At 45.9% G+C, this 27088-nt stretch overlaps 3 protein-coding genes across 5 annotated transcripts in view; 2 read left to right on the forward strand and 1 right to left on the reverse strand.

Moving 5' to 3' along the window:
• Nucleotides 1–2910, forward strand: part of LOC134407536 (interleukin-18-like) — a 30635-nt gene extending 27725 nt beyond the window's left edge. For 2 of the 3 annotated variants that reach the window (XM_063139391.1, XM_063139390.1), the window contains exons 4-5: nucleotides 1201–1343; nucleotides 2610–2910. In XM_063139391.1, coding sequence (XP_062995461.1) covers nucleotides 1201–1343; nucleotides 2610–2858 — 392 coding nt within the window. In that variant the 3' untranslated portion in view covers nucleotides 2859–2910. The remainder of the gene's footprint in view (nucleotides 1–1200; nucleotides 1344–2609) is intronic. The other variant, XM_063139389.1, reaches the window with a different exon arrangement.
• The window catches only part of BCO2 (beta-carotene oxygenase 2), a 67548-nt gene extending 42960 nt beyond the window's left edge, over nucleotides 1–24588 (reverse strand). Inside the window, exons 1-2 of the mRNA XM_063139386.1 lie at nucleotides 24479–24588; nucleotides 21235–21339 (exon numbers count right to left, since the gene is read on the reverse strand). Of these exons, the coding sequence (XP_062995456.1) occupies nucleotides 21235–21339; nucleotides 24479–24539 (166 nt within the window). The 5' untranslated portion in view covers nucleotides 24540–24588. The remainder of the gene's footprint in view (nucleotides 1–21234; nucleotides 21340–24478) is intronic.
• Nucleotides 24589–24688: 100 nt separating this feature from the next.
• Nucleotides 24689–26720, forward strand: TIMM8B (translocase of inner mitochondrial membrane 8 homolog B). Its single transcript, XM_063139043.1, has 2 exons — nucleotides 24689–24886; nucleotides 26333–26720. Exons 1-2 carry the CDS (start codon nucleotides 24800–24802, stop codon nucleotides 26498–26500), a joined length of 255 nt encoding a protein of 84 aa, XP_062995113.1. The 5' UTR covers nucleotides 24689–24799; the 3' UTR covers nucleotides 26501–26720.
• The last annotated feature ends 368 nt before the right edge of the window (nucleotides 26721–27088 follow it).

Below are 27088 nucleotides of genomic sequence, written 5' to 3' on the forward strand. Positions count from 1 at the left end.
CCCATGGTTGAGCCGATGACCCTGCTAGCTGAGGATTATGGGCATTGCAGCCCCACCTCCTCACACAGCTGGAGGGTGCTAGTTTGGGGGATGCTCCGATAGCAGCTCACAAAACCCTCAATGGGAGTTTCACAAAATAGGTCACTGAGGACAGGGCAGAAAGCAAAGTTTTTAAACTATACAGATGAATAATGAGGTCATATCTCAGGAGGTAACTTCATAAGTATAAGAGCAGTTCAGTAATCAACCAAGGAGCCAAGGCGGTTGCAGAACCCCTTTCTTTGCAGAATTTCAAGCCAGCATAATTTAAGGAAGTGAATGCATTTGATAATCAACCAAGTATCTTAAACCTGCACATTTACTGGACAACCTGATAGTTAAGCACGCTAAAAGAGAGCTTTCAAGATACACCGGATTCTTCTTCAGATGCAGGTATTCACAGCTCCTGTCACCACACTCCCCTTGGCTTAATATGCATATATCAGATTGAGAAAAACAGTAACTTGATGCAGACATTTGAAGTCAGGCCCAATTCCACCTGAATCCACTTACCTCAAGCAAAGCACCACTGTGGTGTTGAATACATGCTCTGCCCCCCACTATAAAGTCCATCATCTAATCACATAAATGCCACATGTTATCTGTTGGCAGTCAAGGGCTTTTTTCAATCCCTGCTACAGGTGGACATAGTTGGAGATTTCTTGGTGCAGTAACGTTGGAGTGGGGGGCGGTTTGTATCCTAGAGGTCCAGGTAGGAAACCACAGGTGCAGAGGCCAAATCTAGCCCTTTAGGTTTCCCTAGAAAGCCATACCCCTTTCTTTGGCCCCAAACCCTGGACCATTGGGTGGTTTTCCTGGCTTTTCTGCAGGTTTTCTCCCATCCTAAAAGATTCTGTTACTGACAGTGAGTGCTTTAAGCTACAAAGTGCTGGTCACTTATTTTTGTACCCACCCATCACTGGAATGCAGCTCTCAAGAGCTTCTTCAAAATTGAATTTGGCCCCTACAGTGAAAGAGGTTTTCCCATCCTTGCTGTAGATCAAAGGAAGGGAGGGTGAATGATCTTGATAAGCAAAAACAAACAAGCAAAAAAATCAGCAAAAGTGGAGCAGTCCTAGGAGCCAAACTCCGGGCTTTGTTAGCTACTGCTAGATATTTTATGAAGAAAAGGAAGCCTGATCACTTGTCCTGTATATGCAGTACCTGGAATCAAATTCGACATCCACCGTTATGAAGACACCATGCCGAGAGGATTGCCAGTGGCCTTCACCACCATATGGGCCAATAAAACGTACTGCATGTGTGTCGTGAAAGGCAATAATAACATGAGGGTTGAATTTCAGGTAAGCCACTGCCAATTGCCATAAGCTCTGTTTTGAAGTACTGTAGTTTTGGGGTTCCTTCCCTCTTGACTCTAGTAGAAAATTCCACAGGTCAAGTATATAAACAAACAAACAAACAAAAACCTATCTACAACAATGTCTGAATTTCACTATTTGATTTTGTTAGTGAGCAATCAACTGTTCCATACTAATATTCTGTCCCACTTTGCTCACAATGTGTAAGGCGCCTTGAATGCTTTTGGAAAAGCCCAGTAAATTTTTTAAAATCAAATAATATCAGGTAGTCCCTATTGGTTCTATGTATGTGGTCATAATACACAGTGGTTTACATCCAGATTTAACCATGCTTAGAGTTGACCAACCATTCCTGAGAATTCATGAATGCTATCCCAAACAACAGCCTGAGAAAATGGAGCAACACCCAAACCATAATGTAACACCAAACTAGTTTGCCCAAATCAGTTTCTCAAATAAGGTTTCAGAGCTGGGTTTATTGGTCATCAAAAACCGTGGCTTGTCAGATGGCACTGGTTCAAGTATCACAACAAACCATGGTTTGGCATTACACCCAAACCATCTCAACGTATACACCAGACAGTCACAAGTATAGTCCATAGCAATATGGCTGCCATGGCCAATTGCTGTTAACTGAAGTGCTTAGTAAGCACAATACATTTCCATGTGAGTGTGTACCAAGGGATTGTCAAAACTGTTTGCATGGACAGGAACCTGCTTCTGAAACAATAGGCTTAATTTACAGAAATCAGGGGTAGAGAGTGTGGTTCACGGAGACATATTCCTCCTCCAAATTTTTAAATTAAAATAATATTTTTATGTTTTCTTATTAGCAGCAGGGATTGCAGCACAGCAAAACAGGAGCCTCTAGTTACTGCCACCTTAATTTCCCATGAAAGCTTCTGGACAGTTTATTTGCCCCTTGTGACTAGCCATGCACACCTATGGCAGCCATTTCATGGTTACCTCCACAACAGTTTCTCAAATTTCCAAATGTGCTCATGAGCCCAAAAGATTGCTTACTCCTGACAGAAATGCAGATGTAATTCAGACACTAAAATGCCCCCTTAACCATCAGATAAAGTACTTCATCAAACTGGCTGCTTAGCAAAGTCACGGAATGTGTTTGCTTTGAGAAGCATGCACTGCTGTGCCCCAGGTTAAATCGTCTGAGCCCTGTTTCAAGTGTTCTGTGATCCTGGCCTTCCCTTTTAGATAGCCAGACCAAGACTGTATTTCTCTCCTTTGCAGGAACGAGATGCTCCAAGACGCATTGACGGACCAACCAGCGATGTGATCTTCATCAAAACCCCATTTTCCGAAGGTGACGGGCAATACTTCATGTTTGAGACTGCACTGGAAAAAGGCTACTTCCTTGCCTTTGAGAAAAAAGAAAACGGCCATGCCAAAAGACTGATCGTAAAGAAAAAGGAAGCAATGGATGAAGTGGATGAATCCATAAAAATAAACCACTCCCCATTCCCCCTTCAAAGACAATGAAAATGGCAAATCGTAGTCAGGCCAATAATACAGAAAACTGAAATTTAAGAATATCACATGCTCAAGTGATTACTGATTATATATATATATATATATATATATATATATCAACCATGTCCACAAAACTTGAAAATAACAAGCTAACAATGTACAGAACCAAGTATAATATGGTTCGTATCCCTTCTCCCTATTACTTTTCTGTGTCGCTCTGGATGCTATGTATAATTTTGAGTTAATAAGCAATTTTGTATTAAGTATTTTGAAATACAATGTATTTCTTTCAGGGCCCAGAGAAGTGAGCGTAGGGAAATGTGTTGGACATTTTATAACTCTTATTAAACTTCCCTCTAGCTTCTCCAAGGACTTTGTCTCTCTTTTGGCTTGGTGGTGTTCTGGTGCAGTCTCATTTTTTCCGTATCCTTAATAGGCCAATATGAATGAATATAGGAGGAGCCACCATATACCAAATCAAATCACTCATCCATCTAATTCAGTTCCATCTCTTCTCCAAGGGCTCCACAACACACTAACCCATGATGGGTGGAACAACCCATGATGGGTTAGCGTGTTGTTTGTGGGATGTCTCCCCCACACGGTGGGTTATTTCCCCCCAATAAGCCACCCTGGGACCACACATTATGCAGTAAGGGTCATTTTACCTATGGTGGGCTAGCATGTTGTCTGTTGCGCAGTGTGGGTTATGGAGATCACCTGTAGAGCTGTTAGGCAAGAGTGCCCAAAAACTCTGACGCTGCTCTGCTCCTCTCAAACAATCTATATTCCCACCGCAAAGGAAGCTGGGATACTTGCCTGGCTGGGTGAGAGGAGTACAAGAGGAGCAAAGGGTGTGCGAAATAAACTACTCCGCTTGTTTGCCTGATCGTCTGATGAGAGCACAGTAAATTGTTTGTATAACCACCTACCCAGCATAGCTTGCCACCCACCATGGGTTAGTGTGTTGTGTGAACCCAACTATATTGTCCTTTCCTAGCCTAGTTACCTAAAATCCTTTTACTGGAGACAGAGCATATGGTGAAAGACCTAGGCTCAAACTACCACCCCCTATGGCCAATATTCCCTGCCCAGCTGCAGTGTCCGTTACAGAATTCCCCAAATACAGAACATGCTCTTAAGTATGGCACTTGGTATAAAAATGATTCACACACAGTTGCACATTCATCAAGCTGGGCGGAAGTGCTTTCTTATTGTAAACAACAGATATACTCCCAGTGACTCATGTATAACCCTGTTGCCTCACCCTTGAGAAGCGGGAAGGGAGAGTGACACTATAAAGCCACACAGAGCAAAGAAAATAGCACAGCTTCATAGCATGCTATGCCAAGCTTATTGCTTATGACTCAAGCTTATGACTAAGAACCATTCCAACAATCACGGTGAAGGAAGAGGCAAAGCAACACGCATATGAATGTAATGAAATAGCCCATTCAGCAAAAGCAACCGTCAACAGCAGGTCTTCTTCTGGAGAAAAATCAGCCCTGCAAAATTGATAGACTGGAAGTGCTTGGGCTGTTGTAAATCAATACACACTATTAGAACTCTGGCAAATAAGATGGGTTGATTTAAAATCGTGGTGGGAAACATGTATCTCTCCAGATGTTGTTGGACTCCAACCCCCAGGCAGCATATCCCATCGTGAGGGATGGGAATTGTAGTCCAACATTGCCACACATTGGTTTAAAAGTTATAAAGTTGTAGGATGACACGGCAGGCCTGGAAATTCCTCATGACAGCAAACTGTCTTTGGGATTAAGGGCTGGTCGTCGCAGCCTCGTTATCTCAGTATTGTCTGTTGTCTCGGAAGCAGTGCGTCCTGTTTAACTTCCAGATTAACCCGGGAACAAACATGAGAAAGCTAGCTTTGCACACAAAGGTGATAAAGAAAGTTGATTCAGCACGCAAACAGGACAATGGAAGTTAACTCATCAGAAGAGGAGGGGGAAGAGGAAAAGGGTATATAAACTCTCTGTATGTCATAATAAACTATGATTCTCATCACCTCCTGCCTCTCACTTCAGTGTGTGAGATTCCTTCATAAAGTAAAAAAATAATGATTTGAATCACAGAGCTGAATGGTTCCTATTTGAATGGCAATTAACTAATCACTAGTTAATTCTTATAAAAAGTTGGGGGGGGGTTCTAACCGGCTGTTATTGCCGCTTTGACATCTACCTGTCGTGTCTCTGGATCTTAGGCTGCCCTTTTATTCAGCAAAAACGTTTTGTTTAGTATCTATCAGACACTGCAACATAAGAGATTGCCTAATTTGGCTAATTGCTGGCGGTACAATGCTTATTTTAAATGTATGTTTTGGCAATGTTCAGTAGTTGCTTTTTGGGAGGTGGTTATTATACATAAAATTTTGTACTGCAACAGTCTTTAATATTCACTGATTTACATGTGTTGTGGAAATTAACAAATGGTCAACATAAATGGACTCTCCACACCCTTTTGACAGCTAAAAGTTTGATATTACAAAGTTGGAAGGAGAAACACTCAGCTCCTATAATACAATGGATTGAGGACATTACAATGCTTTCAGTATTTGAATGGGTGGCATATAGACACCACCTTCAAATGGACTTTTTTGGATGTTTAGTCCACTTCTGTTGAGGCTTATGTATAATTGCTTTCCATATGTATTCATTGCTATGGATATATACAAATCCATGTATGTATATTAAAAAAGGGGAGGGGGAAATGTGCAAGAAATTTTGTGGGTGCTTGTGGATGCCACATTGGGGATTCTTTCACAGGCACCAATGGAAATGCTCTTGGGTGCTATGGCGCCCATGGTCGCCCCACTGAGGATCCCTGCTCTAAAGATTCAATTTCATGCAACAGGTGGAAGAAATTATGACACCAACAAATTGGAATAACAATTAGCGCTTATCTAAAGGCAGCGTTGGAAATGATAGTCAACAACAATCCTGGGCCCATCCCTGGGCCCCGAATACAAAAGGGAGAGATTTGCAGTCAGGAACAAAGGTAAGTCAGCTATAAATTGAGGGTAAATGGGTGAATTAAGCAAATAAATGAAGTCAAAACAGAATTGCAATTCTAAGAAGCACTTGATACACATCCAGTGCAAATAAAACTTTCTATAAAGAGTTCTTGGCTCCCGGCACAAAATGTTCAGCGGACACCTCTAAACGTGAGGTTATTTATAAAGCAAGTTTCTAGACCTTGTGATCAAGGAGTTGTATGAAATGACAGACAGGCCAGAGGTTCAGTCTAAAGGTTCAGAGGTTTTTTGTGAACCGCCCAGAGAGCTCCGGCTATTGGGCAGTATAGAAATGTAATAAATAAATAAATAAAGCTCCATGCTGTATGTATGGTGATCCAGACATTACCAAAAGGAAGCGCTTTCTCATGTAGAGCTCAGCCAAGAGCATCAGAGCTGCTAGACCCAGGTGAACGTTGGGTGGGAGGAAGTTCTGTGGCTTTAATGGATGCATGGGCCACACGGATCTCGAGATAAAAATGGCATTGTTATCTTTGAAAGAGCTGAAGGATCAGGTAAACCACAAGCTATTTCCTGTATTGTAGACAGAGATGTTCTAATTTCCACAGCAGGCTGACTGCATCATTTTCAAGAGTTGAAAGTGTCTAAAAACGTGCAGTATTAGCCATAGATCATCATCTAGTGAATGTTTCAAACATTACTGAAAAGTTTGTTTGGCAGACACATTGCACCGAGCGCAACTAATCAAAGCAGGGTGCAGAACAAAAACAGACCAAGGGGTTGAACTGCCCACCGCCAGGCACAGCAGGCTGGATGATGCCAGTGGGCCATGCACAGGGATCCCCTCCCCACCCCTCCTTTTGCCTGAGTTCCAGGCCTCTCTCAGCATGGAGAAAAGGACTCGGCTGGTGCTGCACAGTGGCTGTTTATCCATTTCCAAGCTCAATTTAAACTGCTTTAATATCTCCTTTTAAAAATTTAACTCCATTATTTCAATTCAGGAGAACCAATTGAAAAACAAAAGGTGCTCTTAGCTCTCAGCCCTACCAATCAATCAACTAAAGTATTAGTTGATTAATCTATCCAATAAAGCTTGCAGCCCCTGCTTGCTCTGTTAGCTACCTAACGAGAAAGTGGTGATGTGTGTGTTTTTAAAAGGTGAGCAACAGTGACAGCTGAAGGAGTAAGAAATGGATTGCACAATCAAACAGGTGAGGGTTCTGTAAATTCTTTATTATACATAGATAAAACAACTCTTCCCTTTTGCACTGCAACTGTCTGAGTGCTGCATGAGATGCTGTGTACACGATTCACTAAATGCAACATCAGCACCCAAAATATGAGACAGTAAATCAAGATCAGTTTGAATCAAGCTGCCACTGGACTGGGAAAAGGCCAGCCACATCTAATGGCTGCCACTACAATCACTGTTGTGTTGCCCCCAATTAACGCTAGAGCATCCTCTGTGTGCTTTCTCCCCATTCTAGCCGGTCTCAAGAATCATTCTTATCCTGGTGAGAGATCCCTCGTGCTGTTCTGCAGCGTGGGACCCTTTGTGACGGTTTCTCCCTCATTCAATGACTTAGTAATAATACAATGAAGCAGAGGCAGCGGTGAACAATCGTCGTGTTTGGCCGGCAGGTTACGTTACATCTCAGAGGCTCCACAGCATGGCCACAGCCCTGCAGATGCCCACATCGTGGTAGTTGAAGTAACAGAGGCCAGCAAAGGTAATCGCTGAGAGCAGATAGAGGCCGCTGTTGGCCAGTTTAATAGATGTCTCTCCATGGACGTAGTCAGTCACAACCTGCCCAAGGCCCCTGCAAGGAAGAAAAGATATGAAAGAAGCAGGCTGAATATACAAACATCTGTGCTCTACAGACAGTTTCCGCAGGGAAGGAACTCTGGCTGAGCCTGAAGACAGCGTAACATTTGGTGACTTTTCAAGAGGAGTGTTTGCTGTCTTCACCACAGAAAAAGCCTCCTCCATTCCGCCATAGTCTTTGCATTTCTAATCGGACAGTTCATCATCACCACGCCTTTCCTAACAGTGAGCATTCCACAGACCGTGAAGGACAACACCACCACCCCCGGGAGCAGTTGCTTTAAGGCAGTGGTTCTCAACCTTCCTAATGCTGCAACCCTTTAATACAGTTCCTCATGTTGTGGTGACCCCCAACCATAAAATTATTTTCGTTCTTCTCTACACGATCCATTGTCATGGGATGGTTTGCTAATGAAAATAATACATAACAATAGCTTTAATAATACAAAAGATGGTACATGACATAGTTCAGTCAATACAGTTTCCTAAACCATCGGAAATATGTGTTTTCCGATGGTCTTAGGCGACCCCTGTGAAAGGGTCATTCGACCCCCAAAGGGGTCCCGATCCACAGGTTGAGAACCGCTGCTTTAAGGGATCAATTTCACTACTGGGGCAAAAGAATACTGGGGGTGGGGGGCTGACCAAGAGGTGAAAAGCTTACAATCGTCCATTTTCTTCTGCCGCCCCTTATGCCTGGAACGCTCTTCCAGAACATTTGAGAACTACAAGTTCAACCGCAGCTTTTAAAGCTCAGCTAAAAACTTTTCTTTTTCCTAAAGCTTTTAAAACTTGATTTTGTTCTGACTTTATACTGTTAGTTTTACCCTACCCAGTGCCTGTTTACCCTACCCTGTGCCTGTTTGCATTCTCTTCCCCTCCTTATTGTTTTATTATGATTTTATTAGAATGTAAGCCTATGCGGCAGGGTCTTGCCATTTACTGTTTTACTCTGTACAGCACCATGTACATTGATGGTGCTATATAAATAAATAAATAAATAATAATAATAATAATACAAACCCCTGGAATCCAGGCACTCACTACCAAGATGCCAAAGATGCAAAGCTTGCTTAGCGCAATCAAGCTAAGAGGCTTTTTTTTAAATAATCATTTCCCCAAAGTGATGTTCACAGAATCAGCTGGATTCATTTTTGGAAGTCAATATGCTGCTGGTTCTGAGTTTGGCGGGAAGATGGGAAACAAATGACAGGATTCCTCCCAAACGATGCCTTGAGTTAGGCTGGTGTGCTAGCCTTCAACAGCTGGTTTGTCCAGAATCATTACTTATGATGCAGCTGGGATGAAATGGGTCAAAGTGGCCAGGATGCAGTGTAATGCCTGGAGAACCCTGCCTTAGGGGGCTGGGGCATGGCTGCAGGGTGTGGACTGGCCAAGGTGATCATCATGTCTGGTCAAGCCTCGTGATCCTAAAATTATTGACCTGAGGTTGAGCATAGGTAGCTGCCTTATACTAAACCAGACTATTTGTTCCTGTGCCGTACTGCAACTGAGCCTGGAGCTGAACCTAAGCACATAGAAGAACACAACGTATTGCTGCCCTCTTACAGCTGTCTCCACTTCCTCTATACTTTCCCCGTCTCAACCTCCTCATCGCACCCACCTTTCTAGAAATGACTCTGAACAAAAAGCATGCCCAGACATGACCAGGCATCTATAGGCACCCGAAGTCGGCATCCTTTACACTTAGGCTGACCATTCTCCTTGCTCCATGACTTATGTTAAATAGGGACATGCTTGAAGCACCTGGAGCAGGGGTGAAGAACCTCAGGCACGGTGACCAGATCCAACTTCCCTGGGGTCATAATCTGTCCTCTGGGGCGGGGTGTGTGTGTCTCCTTTTCTGGGGGCCCACCCTGAACATATGTAGCATTTTCCTAGATTTTGTGCAATTCCTCCGCATTCTCAAAGGTTGAAATGCCTCTCTTAAGGCTTAGTCACTGGCAGTGAGAACTTTAAGTGAAAATAGGCTGTGTTATGCTGTATTTGGACCCAGCCCACCACTGGAAGGAGGCTCATAAAATGTATTTCAGCCCTCTGGCTGAAAGAGACTGAATACACCAACCTGGAAGATTCATGGGCAGGTCCTCCCAAGCCACTAATGGGTGAATTTGAGTTTTCTTCTCTGGGAGCTGCCCAACCTCTACAGAAATACCTGTGTTTAGGAAATCATTGATCTTCGATCAGCTGGCAAATATTAAAGACTGGACCTTGCCATGGTATGGAGCCCCAGGTAGGCCTACACATACACACACACACACACAGCTTTGGTGAGTTAAGCTTTAGTTAGAATTCTATGTTTCCTTGTATTTTAAAACCAACTGACCATTTCTGAACTACTCTCTGCTTGGTTCTTGAAATACACATACTCAATTGGAAACGGGAGTTGATTTAGTTCTTTTGCCTTGCTGGAATTCTGTTTCTGATTTGTTGCATTTCTATACCTCCCCATAGCCGATGCTCTTTGGATGGTTTGCAAAGATTAAAAGCCTTAAAAATACAGCAGAAATTTCAAAAACTGTTTACGTAAAAACACAGACAGTACACACAAAGATAACATATATCTAAAAACAACTTTAAGCAATCAGTCATAAAACAGACCCAGGACCTGATTAAAACTCATTGGATGCTGCCAAATTCCTGACAAATGAGAAAGGTCTTAACCTGGCACTGAAAAGATAACAGTGTGGGCACCAGGTGGGCCTTGCTGGGGAGATCACTCCATAAACCCTGAAGGTTAGATTTTAAAGAGTTTAAAGGAAGCTCTGGAAAAGGGAGCAATCTTTTTCCATAAATGCACCAGGCTGGATTCTGTACTGGATTCTGACGCGTCCAGTACATAACAGTTATTACTCACATAGGTGTACTTTGTAAATTACCATGTACACTGACAGAACTATACCTTTATTTATTTTGACATTTTCTATGCCACCCTTTCACCATACTACTACTAAACCAACCACAGTGTGCTTTGACGACTGCCGTCTCTCCAGGGACTCTGGCAGAAGGATTTCACTTCACCTGCTACACAATGCTTTTAGCTAGAGATACCCAGGGTCTGTAGCTAGGGCCTCCGGCATGGAAGCAGATGCTCTACCACTGAGCTACGGTGTCTCCCTGTCTCTGTGACCTAGAGATGAGCCATCTTGGTCAATCCTGTCTTTCAAGCCAAAAAGGGAAGTGAGAAAATCTCATTCACTTCTAATTTGATCTAGAGAAGTTGGGAAATAGGAGCAGCCAGAAGTTCAAATTCTGATTTCAAAAAACACAGCTATACGGACCAAGTTCCCTTTACAAACCACAGAAATTTCCCCTATAGACCATCACATGCATATCACCAGGATTCTAGGCTAGTCTGCTCCTACAAGCCGAGACTAGCCGAAGAGATTAGTCAGATGCATCAGACTTATTCAACATGTTATTTCGCCTTCAGAAAGAAAAGTCCCTACTCTGAGGGAGACACTTGTGGGGGTTTTCCCCCCAAAATGGCAGGCAGGAGATGATGAAATAGCAGTAACAGTCCAGTAACGAGAAAGTCCAGGAAATGATGTACACACACACAAAAAGTTAAACTCATGACCTGGATACTAGAAATCAGAGATGAGATGAAGCAAGTTAGTTCAGGCATTTGAGGTAATGAAAAAGGAATCTTGGATCATTACAAAAAAAACCCCAAAAAACAGCAACACCCACACCCACAGATCCTCCTGATGGATATAATTCAAAAGTGAATTTTCACACAGACTGCTGTCAGTCCAAGGCACGAGCCTAAATCATAAACGAAAAAATACTCATTTCCGGAGCAGTGGCCATGTTTGTTGCAGCAAAAAAAAAAAAAAAAAAAAAAAACTCCGGTAAAGAGCCTTGTGAAGCCTTAAAGATGAATACATTTATTCTGGCATACATTTTCGTGATTATAGCTCACTTCATCAGACCTGGAATACATTTGTGAACCACCCAGAGAGCTTTGACTATTGGGCGGTATAAAAATGCAATAAATAACAAATAAACAAATTTCCTCCTCTTCTGGGAGGCATGCTGGGGAATCATAGAATCATAGAATAGCAGAGTTGGAAGGGGCCTACAAGGCCATCGAGTCCAACCCCCTGCTCAATGCAGGAATCCACCCTAAAGCATCCCTGACAGATGCTTGTCCAGCTGCCTCTTGAAGGCCTCTAGTGTGGGAGAGCCCACAACCTCCCTAGGTAACTGATTCCATTGTCGTACTGCTCTAATAGTCAGGAAGTTTTTCCTGATGTCCAGATGGAATCTGGCTTCCTTTAACTTGAGCCCATCATGTATATCCAAGCCCTTCCCTGCAAATTCCTGTGAAATCCCCCCCTCCCCCGTTTTTGCCTCTACCAACATCAGAGCTATGCTGGAGAGGCAAAGGCCATGGAAAGGTCCATAGAGGCCAGGAGGGGAGATGCGAGGTTAGCTCTCCCCCCTCCAAGGTTGGACCCCTCTGGCTCTCTGCTCTCAGAAGGATAGATCCAAAGCATCCTATGACCCCTGAGACACCAGCCCAGGGACCAGAGGATTCTAGCCCAGGGCATGTTATAAAAAGATGCATTTCTAAAAGCAGAACATTTTTCCGGGTGAGGAGGGCGGGGTAGGATATATTAAAAGATATAGGATATATTAAAAGATAATCAGGTAGTGGAAGAGGCCTTGGACTGAGACTGAAAGAACTGGGCATGTTTAGCCTGGAGAAGAGAAGATTGAGGGGAGACATGATAGCACTCTTCAAATACTTAAAAGGTTATAACACAGAGGAGGGCCAGGATGTCTTCTCAATCCTCCCAGAGTGCAGGACACAGAATAACGGGCTCAAGTTAAAGGAAGCCAGATTCCAGCTGGACATCAGGAAAAACTCCTGACTGTTAGAGCAGTACGACAATGGAATCAGTTGCCTGGTGAGGTTGTGGGCTCTCCCACACTAGAGGCCTTCAAGAGGCAGCTGGACAAGCATCTGTCAGGGATGCTTTAGGGTGGATTCCTGCATTGAGCAGGGGGTTGGACTCGACGGCCTTGTAGGCCCCTTCCAACTCTGCTATTCTATGATTCTATGAGCCACTGGAAAGCTGCTGCCTGTCAGAATGGACAGGGCTTGCGAAGACGAATAGTCTGGGTTCAGCTTCCTATGTCTCCTACGAAGCATGGAGAACCCTGGGAAAAAGCACCTTGTGAGGTCTTGTGTGATGTATGGCGTCATTTTGCTCGCCTATGTTCAAGTAGCTTCAGGGGTTGCTGAAGCTAGAAATGCAACATTGGATGGGATGGACTAGAACCCCATCCAGGGGATAAGGGCTGTTGTTGTTTTAAATTGGAAGAGGAACATAATAGTTTCACCCCATCCTGTCCCGTTAGTTCCACAAGGCCCAGATTCACCAGAATACACAAGGAACCTGGAGACTCCTTCCCCCTCACTCTTATTTTATATCAAGCTTAAGCGAAAAAACAAAAAACAAAGCATAAATTTCTGCTGACACAATTGACAGAAGGCCCATTACTAACAAAAGGCATGAAATGACTTCCAGTTTCACATTTCTGGGGGGAAATTAACCCATTGTGGTGTAGTGGCTAGAGTGATGGACTGGAAATCGGGAGATCCGGGTTCTAGTCCCCACTCGGCCATGGAAGCTCACTGGGTGACTTTGGGCCAGTCACAGACTCTCAGCCTAACCTACCTCACAGGGTTGTTGTTGTGAGGATAAAAATCGAGAGGATTATGTACGCCGCTTTGAGTTCCTTGGGGGACAAAAGGCGAGATATAAATGCAATAACTAATAAATAACCCTTCAGAATTTCCACATTCTCTGGGCTGATGAACTTCAAGTCTGTCTCCTTCTTAAAGTTCCAGAGAATATAACAACTAGACAATTCTTCTAACAATTGTTCAGGATGGCAGGCGTACAGAACATGAACGGACCCGTTTTTCACCCCCTTGGAATGTTTCTTCAATTGATCCTTTCCAATGGATTTGGGCATTTTATTCTCATGAATCAGGACCACGTCATTCACCTGGAGCTCAGTGCTCTGCTTTGGGGAATTGATATAATGGGCAGATCTTAATTCCATGCCATATTCCCATCTCCAACTGTCCCAAAATAAATTCATCAAAGTTTGTTGCTCTTTCCACCCTGTGGAACATTTATCTAAAGTGCCATTTGCAGCCATGCCACTTTTGTTTTCTTGAAAAATAGTTTGTTAATCTCTGCCCATAAAAAAAATGACCTGGAGTCAGTGGGCATGGTCCTGGGACCCTTCCACCAAAGCTGGCTTTTTCTCAGGTCAACAGTCAATTGCCTTTGGGTATGGAGATAGAGGGACTGTCATCTCCTGCATGGTCCCAGCTTGAGGGACTTGCCAATTTCTGGATCTCAGTTACTCTGTTAGACCGTAAGGGTTTCCATTGCCTTGCAGTGGTGTGGATCCAGTGTAGGACTATCACAGAATCAGTCCACATTTCACCCTTTTATTTGAGAAGTTCTCTTCCATGCTTCACTAATCTTGCTCCAATCAGTGCTCCTATCAACTGAAGTCGTGGAAATGTCACCCTCTTAATGGAGCCACTCTGGATTTTGAAGTGACCCCACTTCTCCTTTTTCAGTCACATACCTTATGTGTTTTATATTCACTGTTGTTCCCCACCTTGATCCATTGGAGAGGCGGGTAAGAATATTATTATTATTATTATTATTATTATTATTATTATTATTATTATTACCACCACCACCTAAGGTAGACCACTGTGCTGTAAAGCCTTTTCACTGGCATCACAAAATGCATACAGCTGTAGCTTTAGTGGCTGTCTCATTACTGCAGCCAGAAAATACCATTTTCTGCTTAGTTTCTGCAATTTTGATCATTACATTTCTACACTACCTAAGAACTGGAGCTCTTTTCATAGAATCACAGAATAGTAGAGTTGGAAGGGGCCTATAAGGCCATCGAGTCCAACCCCCTGCTCAATGCAGGGATCCACCCTAAAGCATCCCTGACAGATGGTTGTCCAGCTGCCTCTTGAAGGCCTCTAGTGTGGGAGAGCCCACAACCTCCCTAGGTAACTGGTTCCATTGTCGTACTGCTCTGACAGTCAGGAATTTTTTCCTGACGTCCAGCCGGAATATCAGGAAAAACCTGGCTACTAAGTAGTTACCTGGCAGGTCGGGTCAGAATGGTTTCCATTATGGCCTCACTTCTTGTATCCCCCTTTCAGCTACAAGTTTGATCATTCCACACACCAGTGATTTCACTTTCAGGCCAAATCGTTTGGCAACACTTCATCCCATTTGAGACCTTCCTCCCACAGTTCCCGGAAAAAAACATTTCCCTCCGATCATAAATGGTGGCAAAAATCCAAAAGGGTCATTCTGCCAAAGCATTTGTAGTTCCATTTCCAGAAATCCATTCTGGCTCTGGTCTCCACATAAGCACTGTCAGTTCCTGATACGAAATCATCAACCTAAAGACATTCATCTGGCATTCTGCATGTCTGCCCTTTCCGAAGTTGCTCTTCTCACATGAGCCTTCCATGTGATCTGATCTTTATAACCCTGGTTATAATTCTGAATATGATTGAAGGGCAGACTAAAAATACTTAATTTAATCCAGCCCCAATACTAGCCACTACTCTTTAGGGCAGCAACAGAATTAACTCAGCCAGCCACACCAAGGAACCATTTCCCCCCCCAGGCGAAACTGAGGCTGCATGGAGACAGCACCTTCCAGACACCACTTCCTCTTATGTGGTTCCTCACTGCTGAAGAGTTGCTTTGCTTCTCCCTTTGCTAACACACAGCTGGGAAGCATCCTTTCAGAACTCCTCTGCTCCATCTCAGTCATCGGCCAAAGGATATCAAGGCATATCCATTACTGCGGCATCCACATCTGCCCTCCAGATGTGTTGGAATGCAATTCCTATCATTCCCCAGTCCAGCACTTCTGGAGGCCCACCAAGCTGAGGAAGGCTACCTTACTGCTTTTGTTAGAGTTGGCCAGCAGCCGGCATAGCCGGCCAACTAGAAAGAACACACAAGGATTTCTCTGTAATTCACACACACACAAGTAGCTGGGCACAGGCAGGGACTGCCAGAGTAGCACAGTGGTGAAGGGCATGAGGTGAGCGGTCCCTGGTTCAAATCACATCTCAGCCACACACTCACTAGCCTCTCTTTTTCTAGTCATGGGGCCACTCAACATGGGCCACAGAATTGCTAGTATTATTATTATTTTTAGGAAGAAGTTTAGACCAGCTTCTGAAAGGAGAGGTTTGGGGAAAGCAGCCTGCTGTGCCTTTGCCTTGTTCAGCTCCGGGGCCTGCAGAGCTTCCTCTTTGGAAGCAACACAGCCAGCCTGCCGCCTCTCTCAAGCTGCACATTTGCAAATGCAGATTTTTACAGAGATGCTTGTTGTCCCCCTTACAATGGAAACTGGCCCTGACCTTCCCATGGCTCAACAGAAGCGGGACAAAAACGAAGTGGAAAAGCAACACTTCCACCGATTGCGAAAGAGCACCGTCTTCCGTTGCTTGGAGCAAGAAAGTGCCCAGTGGAATTTAAACACAGAAAAGCCAAGAGGGGAAGTCTCGGTTTCTTCCCCACCGTTTTTAAGCATAAATGAATTGTTTTCGAAACTCTTACAACCTCAGCCTTGGCTGGCCAAGCAATAAAAAGTGACAAAACGCCACCTGAGTGAATCACCCACGCTTTGCGGCTGGAATACGTTGGACTTAGGTTAACCACCCACACAGAACAAAACTCCCTCCAACATACAGCAACCCATATAAGTTGCTGATGAGTCACCCTGAGAAGGGAAAAGCCCTCACTGGCCTGCCCCACAGTCAAGGCCTTCCCTTTGAACACACCTCATTTCCAAGAGAATTCTTCTCTTGTGGCGGCTGGGATAGTCGTGAGAAATTCACAAGGGCAGGAGAAGGCCTGGCTTGGAGATTCTTCTCCCCGCTACTCCCAAAGTGACTGGCGTGGCACTGTATGATGCTTTAAACTGTCCTATTTTGCAGTGTGACGTTTTGTTAGTCGCCATGGATGCCTGGGAACAGTCAGGGCGGCAGTATATAAATATTTTGTTTTAAATGTGTAAGTACATTCTGAGCCAAATTTGGTATTTCAAGAACGAAAGCACCCTCTAGCGTTGAACTAAAGAACTGACATGGAGAAGACTGGGTAAGAACGTAAGACCCAGTTGTCAAGCAGACAGCTCTGACAAGTCCACTAACAGGTCAGGAGCACAACACAACTCCTGCTGTAGCTCCTGAGCAATTGCCTCTGATATTGACCAGTAGCCTTTGATAGCCTTATCCTACATGGACATGCCGAATTCCTGGTACAAGGGGGGGGGATTCTCTCCCCCTTTCTCCATACCAGAGCCTCATATGGCGCAGAGTGGTAAGCAGCAGTTACTGCAGCCGAAACTCTCCCCACGGCCTGAGTTCAATCCCAGCGGAAGCTGGTTCTCAGGCAGCCGGCTCAGGTCGACTCAGCCTTCCATCCTCCCGAGGTTGGTAAAATGAGTACCCAGTTAGATGGGGGAAAGGTAATAACGGCCGGGGAAGGCAACGGCAAACCACCCCGCTATAAGGCCTGCCAGGAAAATGTCAGCGAAACCTGGCGTCCCTCCAAGAGTCAGTAATGACTCAAGTGCTTTGCACGAGAGGTTCCTTTCCTTTTCTCCATACCAGGTATAACTGTATACACCATTTTTTCTAAGCCAAAGAGCACTTTTAAGTGCTCTTTTAAGCATCTTTTCCAGCTCTAGAATATTCTGCTGGGAGATGAGGTGACTAGAACTGTATCACAGTATTCCAAACATGATCACTGTTCACAATGGGACAGTCACGGTCAGTACTTTCTGCACGGATTCCCCCCTCCTTAACCTCACTGTTTGCAATTCTCCCTTTCCCTATTATGTGTATTGCATATATAACTGAAACTCTCACTAATGCATCTGTTGGACTACAGTCCACAAAAGCTTATGCCATCATAAATTTGTTAGTTTTTAAAATGCCACAAGACTCTTCGTTGTTGTTTTCTCTGGAAAGACAGAACCTGAGGAGTTGTACACATCGGAAGAACTGCCTGTGGGATCCAATTAAGATCCTTGCTATTTCAGCATTCCAGTCAGATGTTCTGGGAAGCTCACAAGCAGAGCATGGGGCAAGACAGCTATTCCCTCTTTGCCCCTCAAGTATCTGGCAGTCAAGAGCCTGGTCCTTTCTGATAACCATGTTTCAGTCTAATTCCCGTTACATCCAAACTGGAATTATGGTTTAAACTCTACATTAACCAAGATCCAATCCTGGTTTCATATCCTGGTTAGTCAGCAGAAACTATGATTTTGTAGGAAAGCAGGTTACAAATATACTAAGTAATTAAAAGGAAACAATGCCATGGCCCATCTCTATGGAACTGAAACACAACCCTCTCTCAGGTTACAACCCAGGCTACTATTTACAGGCTCTTCCGATGAGCAACTTGGCAAGACCAAAAGCATCCGCAACCACGTCAAAGTACATTTTGAACTTACTACCATGTTTGAATGGCCTCTGGATCTCAAAAGGAACTCACTGGGTGGAGAAACCTCCAGAGTTATTATGTCAAGATTACACAGACACCAGGCTTGAAAAGCTAAGCTAATCAGGGCTTTGAACTAAGAAGACGACACACAGCAGTCCTGCCTGGCCATAGCTCAGTGGTAGAGCAGCTGCTTTGCATCCAGAAGGTCCCAGGTTTGATCCCCGGCTTCTCCAGGTAGGGCTAGGAAAGAATCCTGCCTGAAACTCTGCAGAGCTGATCCCAGTCAGTTTTGCCAATTCTAGGTTAGATGACCAAGGGTCTGATGCAGTAAAAGGCAGTTTCCCATATTCCTTCCCTCTTGACTTACCAGTGACCATGGAGTGTGAGAGCTGCAGCCAGTGAGTAGTCCACGGCTGGTCCGGGGTACAGGTAGGCTGCAGGCAGGAGCCCAAGCAGTAGGACACTGACTGCTCGCTCACCTGTCCAGTGCAGAGATGCAGCACTGGAACCAGCTACGGAGAAAGGAAGCATTTTTAATCTGGTGTTACTTGAGAGTGGGGAGTAAAAGTTATTTTTAATGGTTCAAAGTCTGCAAATGCAGGAAATATTGGAGAAAGCTAGAAGGACCTACAGGGTTCCCTCCATCCCTCCAAAAGGGGTGCTAAAAAATTTAACAGTGAGCTTTCTCATACCAAGCAGCAAATCACCTGAGCTTCCCCAAGTGGAAATGCTAACACTGTAAGGGCTGTCCCAGACGTGAGGCCAAACAAATTGATGGGGGAACGGGATAGGCGGTCCATATTGCCACAGAAAAACAACAACAGATTCCTGCAAAGAATAGGGAATGATTCTGTCCCCAGCTCCCATCATACAGGGAGGCACACAAAGCTATCTATGCCATGTTAATTGGGGTGGATGGGTAGAGACAATTCCTGTCTTCTAGTCCTTTTGAGACATACAGAAATTATCTGTTTCGGTACAGAAGTGTCCAAGATAGAGAACGGCAGGTATCTTGATGACCCCAAAAGCCTTCCCTTGCCCGTCCCCACCAAATTAAGAGCCCAAATTATGAAGGTTAATGTGATTTATGCAATTTGTTTTGCAATCATTTGCATGCGTTATTCTGAACCCAATAGTGGATATTTGCATACCTTTCTCTCTCTTTTTGGAGTTGTAGCAGGTTGGTGGCAGAAGCAAACATACAGGTAAGAGAGGGACAGTTGAGAGTGTCTTGGCAGAGGAACATGACTGGAGCTCAGAAAGGAGGGGCAGGTAGTCTTGGGAGGGGGAGTACACAAGCGTCACCCCCTGAGTAGCGAAACTTTTGCACACATGGCCTGCGTGTGCCCACTCACATCTCCACAACCATGAAGGCTAGAAACTTGCTTTTTAAAAATAAAATAAAAATGAGAAGCGAGATTTGAAAGAATCCAAGTTGCAAGCCAGATCACCAGATTTTATCTAGAATTCTGCAAACGGCAGGAGATAACAGCTTTACGGATGCAACAAGTGGAGGGATTTTGCCGCAACTACAACATATGGAACTCAAGAAGACACACTAGGAAAAATGCCAGCTTCATTCAAGACCGAGGATAAACCCTGCAGGAGTGTGGAGACCCCAAATGCGTACATTTTATTTGAGTTAATTGAGACACACACCACATAACGGACATGATTTACATTATACAACAGATCCTGAGTTTCCTGCCTCTTCCTCCCAATGGGAGACACAACATAATTTATACAAGAAAGACCTTGATTAAGATATCAGGTTTAATTACCAAATAAAACATCACATGGGACCTCAAAGAAGAGCAACATAAACCAGTGAGCCTCTAAAGAACTCCTCCAAAATGTACCCTTACATTAGCCTCGTTCACAGCATGGCTCTCGTGTAGCTCCCATTTATTTCAATCTACCTGGAATCCAAAAATCCACTTCCATGTCCCATCACAAACAGGTTGGAAACATCAAAGTTCATCACTGTCTATATACCTTTATGGTACACAAAGAAGTTGCACTGCCGTCAAGACGTACAAGTGTTTTTTTTTCTCAATCCAAAAGAGCACGCACGCACACACACACACACACACACACACACACACGCCTTTTTACAGAAGATGGCAGCTACCCAGCGCGTGGCTTGAACCTACAACCTTAGAGATTCAATTCAGTGCTCTGCATCTGTTCACCATTGGAGTTCAGAATAAAACGATGCAAATTAAGCAAAGTATGCATATTAATATTAGTGCAAATCATTTGTAATGCAATAGAAAACGCACACATTGGTGACAGGTTCGTTTTAGAAGAATCAGGATTTGTTAGTAACAACTGTGAAGCCTGAAGGCAAGGAAGGAATGGAAATTGGCAGGGAATGTTGTAGGGGATCAACATAGTCCAGGCAACGGATAGAAGAATGCTGAGAATTGGATTTCTACAAAGCTGTTCCCAACTTTCTGGTGTTTCAGGTGCTCCTTACCCATTCCCAAGCCGTCCTTTGCAGCTACGAGCCCACAACCCTAGCTGGGTGAGTAGCAGTGGAGTTTCTTAAGAACATCAGAGCCCTGCTGGATCAGAGCAAAGTCCTACCTAACCTAGCATCCTGTGCCCCAAAGTGACCAACCAGATGCCAGTGGGGAACCCAAAGCAGGACATCAGGGCAACAGCCCCCCCCCCCCACTGCTGATTCCCAGCCAGCGGCATTCAGGTAGGCTATAGTCATTGTGACAATTAGCCACTGATTCTTGTAATTATTGATCCAAAAGATGCTTTGATAATGCTATAATCAGCCCCAGACCAGGAAACGATAGAATAAACTCTACAATAAAAATGAAGTAAAACATTTGCCAGAACAAACATGACCTAGGAAACTAGAGAAACCGCTTTGTTCTCAGCATGCTTCAGGCTTCTTGTTGAAAGATGAGAAAAGTTATTGCAACGCCAGCAGCAAACAAGTTCGGCGCAGACACATGAAACAAAAAACACAGCAGGAACTCAAGGAAGACTTACCTAAACTCCTGGGGGATGTATGAATTTTGCACGCCAAAGTACGGTGCTCCTCGGTGGCAGCACAAGCAAATGCTGTCCTGGTCCACAGAACCTTTTTCAGGAAGACTGTGGGTAAAACAGAGGCATTTCACTTAAGAAAGGAGGGCTCTTTACTTTCCAGACTTTACTAAGTGTGCTAGATGCAATAAGAAGCACTAACAAAATGCTTACATGTTACAAAGAAAAGGGATTTTTTGAAGGGAGGCTCTTAGGAATAAAGGAAACAAACTCTGAATAGAACTTCTTAGAATAGAAGTATTTCTTCTATTCTAAGACACACTTTTTTCCCCATATAAACACCACACTGACAACAAAGATCCGCATAGTTAAAGCAATGGTATTCCCCGTAGCAACCTATGGCTGCGAGAGCTGGACCATAAGGAAAGCTGAGCGAAGCAAGATAGATGCTTTTGAACTGTGGTGGAGGAGGAAAATTCTGAGAGTGCCTTGGACTGCAAGAAGATCAAACCAGTCCATACTCCAGGAAATAAAGCCAGACTGCTCACTTGAGGGAATGGTATTAAAGGCAAAACTGAAGTACTTTGGCCACATAATGAGAAGACAGGATACCCTGGAGAAGAGGCTGATGCTAGGGAAAGTGGAGGGCAAAAGGAAGAGGGGCCGACCAAAGGCAAGATGGATGGATGATATTCTGGAGGTGAGAGACTTGACCTTGGGGGAGCTAGGGGTGGCAACGGCCGACAGAAGCTCTGGCGTGGGCTGGTCCATGAAGTCACGAAGAGTCGGAAGCGACTGAACGAATAAACAACAACAACAAAAACGGGATGCGTCTTAGAATCGCGGGTGTGTTTATTATTTCTTAGAATCAAAGCTTTTTTTCTGTTGGTGGTACTGAAATTAGTGTGCGTCTTACAATCGATGGCGTCTTACAATCGAAGAAATGCAGTAGGTCCACCAGAAGCACCAAGATGTCAAGAGGGCGAAGGGGTGTCCTCTCAGTGGCATGTAGTGCGGAGAAGAAGAGTCCCAGGATTTCCACATTCAAGTAATGAGCATGTAGGTGCTAGATGGGGTGCTAGATGTCTTTCAGATCCCACAATTTTACAGGAATTTTGGAAGCATTCCAAAGCCATAAGATATGACATCCGACATTACTGCATACTATACTACCAGAGGAGGGGGTGGATAATGTACCCATTGTGGAGGAGGGAATACCTCCCACAAGACATGATAACTCTTTGTGGATTACTCTCAAAAACAACCCATGGTGGGCTAATGTTATGTCTGAACCCAGCCAAAGAGAATGAATATGGTTAGGCCAGTCCACATCCAGTTTACATGCTCTTATTCCTACGCAATACAGTAATGCTACCTCCTTCTCCCATCACAAGCGTGGCCACTTTAGGGTAACAATTGTCAAGGAAGTGGCATGTCTTGGGGCAACAGAAGATCTGACAGGCTGATGTAAATTATCCTAAGTGTGAGTCACAAAATGTCTGCCAAGGCAGCAAGGACTTAATACTGTTTTTGCCTTGAGGCAGTCATGTTTTTAAGCCAATGACATGTAATTAGTAGAGCTGCATTTGCCAAAAATCTAGGTGTTTTTAGATCAAGTTGTTAAGCGCCACTCTCTCACATCTGTAGGAAAAAAACACGCTGTGTTGCCCTTATCTGCACAAGTCTGTTTGTCATTCATCCAATCGCCAATGAAAGAGGTGTTTTACTAACAGAGCAGAGAGAGATTTCCGCTTCTGTCCAAAGAACGCAATGCCATTCCTCTCCTGCTCCTTCAGGAAGCAGCATTACGTACCCTGCTCTAGAGGGGACCCCTCGGAAACCCCACCTGGAAGGTAGTGCAGATGGAGAGAAAGCAACGGGAAATGCAGCCACAAAACTGAAAGAGTCCGATCATAGCAAAATAAACAAACAAAAATCCACCAAACCCACAAAGATGGGAAAAGACTTCCTTAGGTGGGGAGAGAGAATGCCCCACCTGGACAACTCCTTCCAAAAAGCGAAGCTGCAGCCCCAAGCAGCAAAGCAAGCCTTTGGAAGCAAGAGCTGCAAACTGAGAGGAAGTTTGGAAAGGAGACCTGGAAAGAAGCTTCCTTGCCCCAAAGGTGATACATCAGGGCCAGGCCTATCATTAGGTAGAGTAAAGCAGCAGCCTCAGGCAGCTGATTCTGAGTATCGTGAAAAGGCAGCACAATGCGAGCTAGTTAATTTACTATCATTAGATTTTTATTGCCAGGGAGGAGGAGGAAATGCTTGTGGGATTTTCTGCCTCTTGTGCCAAAGTAACTTCACTGCCCTTGGGAACAATGCACTTTGACTTGTGTGGGTGTGTGCGTGATAGTTATTTGCTGCCTCATTTCTGTTAATTAAGGGCACCCTCTTAGGAACTTCCAACTCCAATCATGGATATTGGGGGGGGGGGAGCAGCAGGGTGACACTTAAATTAAGAAAAGCCACCAGAAGTCCTGCCTGTCCTGCTCTTAAGAGCTTATGTGATAGAGGATTGCTTGAGCTGCGGTTCCCCAACAGCAGAGCACATGTTGAGTGCACAAAAGATCCCGGGTTCAACTCCTGCCAGTGTTGCCAGCGTCTCCAGGTAGGGCCGGGAAAGTATCTCCCCGCCCCCTCCCTTCAGTCCCTGAATGGCCATGCTGGCTGGGAATGATGGGACCTGTAATCCAGCACACGTGCAAGGAGGGCACCGAACAGGAGGAGGCAGCTGTAGACAAGACTGCCCTAGAGGGGTCAAAGACCTGAGCTCAGTACAAGTCAGCTTGTTAGGAGAACCTGCTTCAGTCCTGGTGCAACCCAGAAAGTGGGGGTGGAGAAGGAAGGGGGAGGATTCCTGGGGCGCCACAATTAAGGCTCGAGCCTGCTTTAAGTGTGTGTGTGGGGGGGAGGGTGTCTGTGCTGCAACCAGGTGCAGGAGCTGCGCTTTCAGCAGTGGCTGCAGACTCACCCCCACCCCCCGCTCCTCTAAAAGTCACAAATGGGGAGGGGGAGAGAGAATAGCCCCTCCCTCCTTGCCGGGGGGGTGGAAGAAAGAGAAGACCCCCCACTCCTCACCCCACCCCGTCTTCAAGGGCGAAGATTGACAAGACGCCCCCCCCCCCCCGCCGCCAAGGACGTCCCGGAGTCCTTCCCGGGGGTGGGAATTGGGGGCGTGTCGGGCCCGGCCTCCCGCCCCGCGCCGCCCCGCCCCAGCAGCTGCCCGCAGCCTCTCCCTCACCGGCGCCCCCGCTTCGGGGCCTGCCCAGCCCGGCCCGCAACAGCAGCACCGCCGCGGCCATCTTGCCGAGGTTTCCCCCTCCTTCCTCTTCCTCCCGCGAGTGCCCCCTCCTCCGCCTCCGGGGGCCCCAAGGGCACGCCGCGACCCGGAAGCCCAACCCCGCGCCCCGCACTTCCGCTCGACGAGGCGGCGCTTCCGGTTGCGGGCTAAGAGGGAACCCGCCTCGCCTCGCCTCGCCTCGCCTGGCCGGCTGGGTGCGGCCCTGAGGAGACCCTCCGGAAGGGAAGCAGGCAGGCAAGCAGGCCGGCAGGACCCTTCGCCATGGAGGATGTGGGGAGGGAGGCCGACGTCTCCGAGCTGCAGCGCCTGGTGGCGGCCGAGGAGCAGCGGGCCCGGCTCACCGCCCAGGTAGACCCAGGCTTGGCGGCCATCCGCCTCCCCCAGCCCTGGCCCTGGCCCAGCCTCTCCGTGGGAAGCGGCGGACATCTTCTCCCTCTCTGCCCCACCCCCACCCCAGTCATACAGCTCCAGAACCCGCAGCAGCCCTTCCCAAGGGGGGACCTCTTGTCTGCCCACCCCTGTCATCCACCTCCAGAACCCGCAGCAGCCCTTCCCAAGGGGGGACCTCTTGTCTGCCCCCCCACCCCCCAGTCATCCACCTCCAGAACCCGCAGCAGCCCTTCCCAAGGGGGGACCTCTTGTCTGCCCCACCCTAAAAACCCGCAGCAGCCCTTCCCAAGGGGGGACCTCTTGTCTGCCCCACCCTAAAAACCCGCAGCAGCCCTTCCCAAGGGGGGACCTCTTGTCTGCCCCACCCTAAAAACCCGCAGCAGCCCTTCCCAAGGGGGGACCTCTTGTCTGCCCCACCCTAAAAACCCGCAGCAGCCCTTCCCAAGGGGGGACCTCTTGTCTGCCCCACCCTAAAAACCCGCAGCAGCCCTTCCCAAGGGGGGACCTCTTGTCTGCCCCCCCACCCCCCAGTCATCCACCTCAAGAACCCGCAGCAGCCCTTCCCAAGGGGGGACCTCTTGTCTGCCCCACCACCCCACCCCAAAAACCCGCAGCAGCACTTCCCAAGGGGGAACCTCTTGTTTGCCCCACCACCCCCCAGTCATCCACCTCCAGAACCCGCAGCAGCCCTTCCCAAGGGGGCCACGAGAACAGAAGCCTCCTTCTTGCAAACACTACCTCTGAAAAGAGCCTGTCAAACCTCCCCTTCTAGCTCCCTTTTAAGGATTGCCCCTCACCAGATCACATTAAGCTGCCAGTGGGCCTCCTTCCTTATTTAATTTTATTTATTATTGCATTTATATCCCGCCTGTTTTCCTGCAAGGAACCCAAGGCGGCATACATAATCCTCCTCCTCTTCTCCATTTTATCCTCACAACAACAACCCTGTGAAGTGGGTTGGGCTGAGAGTCTGGGACTGGCCCAAAGTCACCCAGTGGGTTTTGAGTGGGGACTAGAACCCGGATCTCCCCACTCTCAGTCCAACACTTTAGCCACTACACCACACTGGCTCTCTTTTTTGCCCTTTTCCTCCTCTCTGTAGACACCCCCCTATCCCTAAACAGAGCTCTCTTAACAGGTGATTTTAGACCCCTTAAATTGCAACAGAGGTAATATTGCCACGGTAATGGAAAAGACCCAAGAAATCTCTGTTGTTCCTCTTCTGATCAATCACCTTTGAAGGAATTGAGTATCAAATGACTCACACAAATCAAACTACCCGCCACTTACTGCCTTAATCAGGGGATCCACAAATGTTGGCTGCCCTTAATAGCCAAGCCAAAATTCTTGATAACCCAAGACCTGCTCCCGATTACAGATGCTTGTATTCATTCTTCCTTCCAGGTTCACAACTTCATGGAAGTTTGCTGGGATAAATGTGTCGACAAACCAGGCTCCAAGCTAGACTCCAGAACGGAAACCTGTCTGGCCAACTGCGTCAACCGCTTCATAGACACAACGCTGTCCATGACCAATCGCTTTGCACAGATAGTCCAGAAAGGAGGGCACTGACGACTGCAAAGAGGTCTATTTTATTTTAGTCAGCGGACTTAACAGTAACCCATCTTTCTTGGATCCCTGCTTGGTCAGAAGTTCTACCTCAGTGCAGAAATAGTTGACCAGCCACTTATGCAAGTCTGTAACTGTTCTTTCCTGAATGGCATTGAACTGGGTCATGTAGAACAACCTGCACTACATGCAGGCTAATAAACCGAGAAGAGTTGTCTAAGCACGTTGACTCCATTTAGCAGAAATTATGGCTGCTTTGCTTTCTTTCAACTGTAGGATAATAGGGATAAGATGTGTCCAAGAGGTAAATAGCTGGCTTTTAAAATTCAAAGTCAAAAGTATGTGTTTTCAGGAAACCATTGCAAACTATGGTTCATTGGAGTGTTTGCAAACTCACTGCTGAAGAAGCTGCCTTTTGGTCCCTATTTATTAACATACACATATAGACTGCCTATGTAGTCCTTCCTCTGGGTAAAGAATCAAAACTTGATTCACAGTTCAAAACTATCAAGTTAAAATTTGTACTTACTGTTGCTATGATTACAACCACATGCTAGATCTATTCAGGTGTGGCATTTCCATAGGCTGTAA

Source organism: Elgaria multicarinata, chromosome 12 (assembly GCF_023053635.1).
Source record: "Elgaria multicarinata webbii isolate HBS135686 ecotype San Diego chromosome 12, rElgMul1.1.pri, whole genome shotgun sequence".
Lineage (NCBI taxonomy): Eukaryota > Metazoa > Chordata > Lepidosauria > Squamata > Anguidae > Elgaria > Elgaria multicarinata.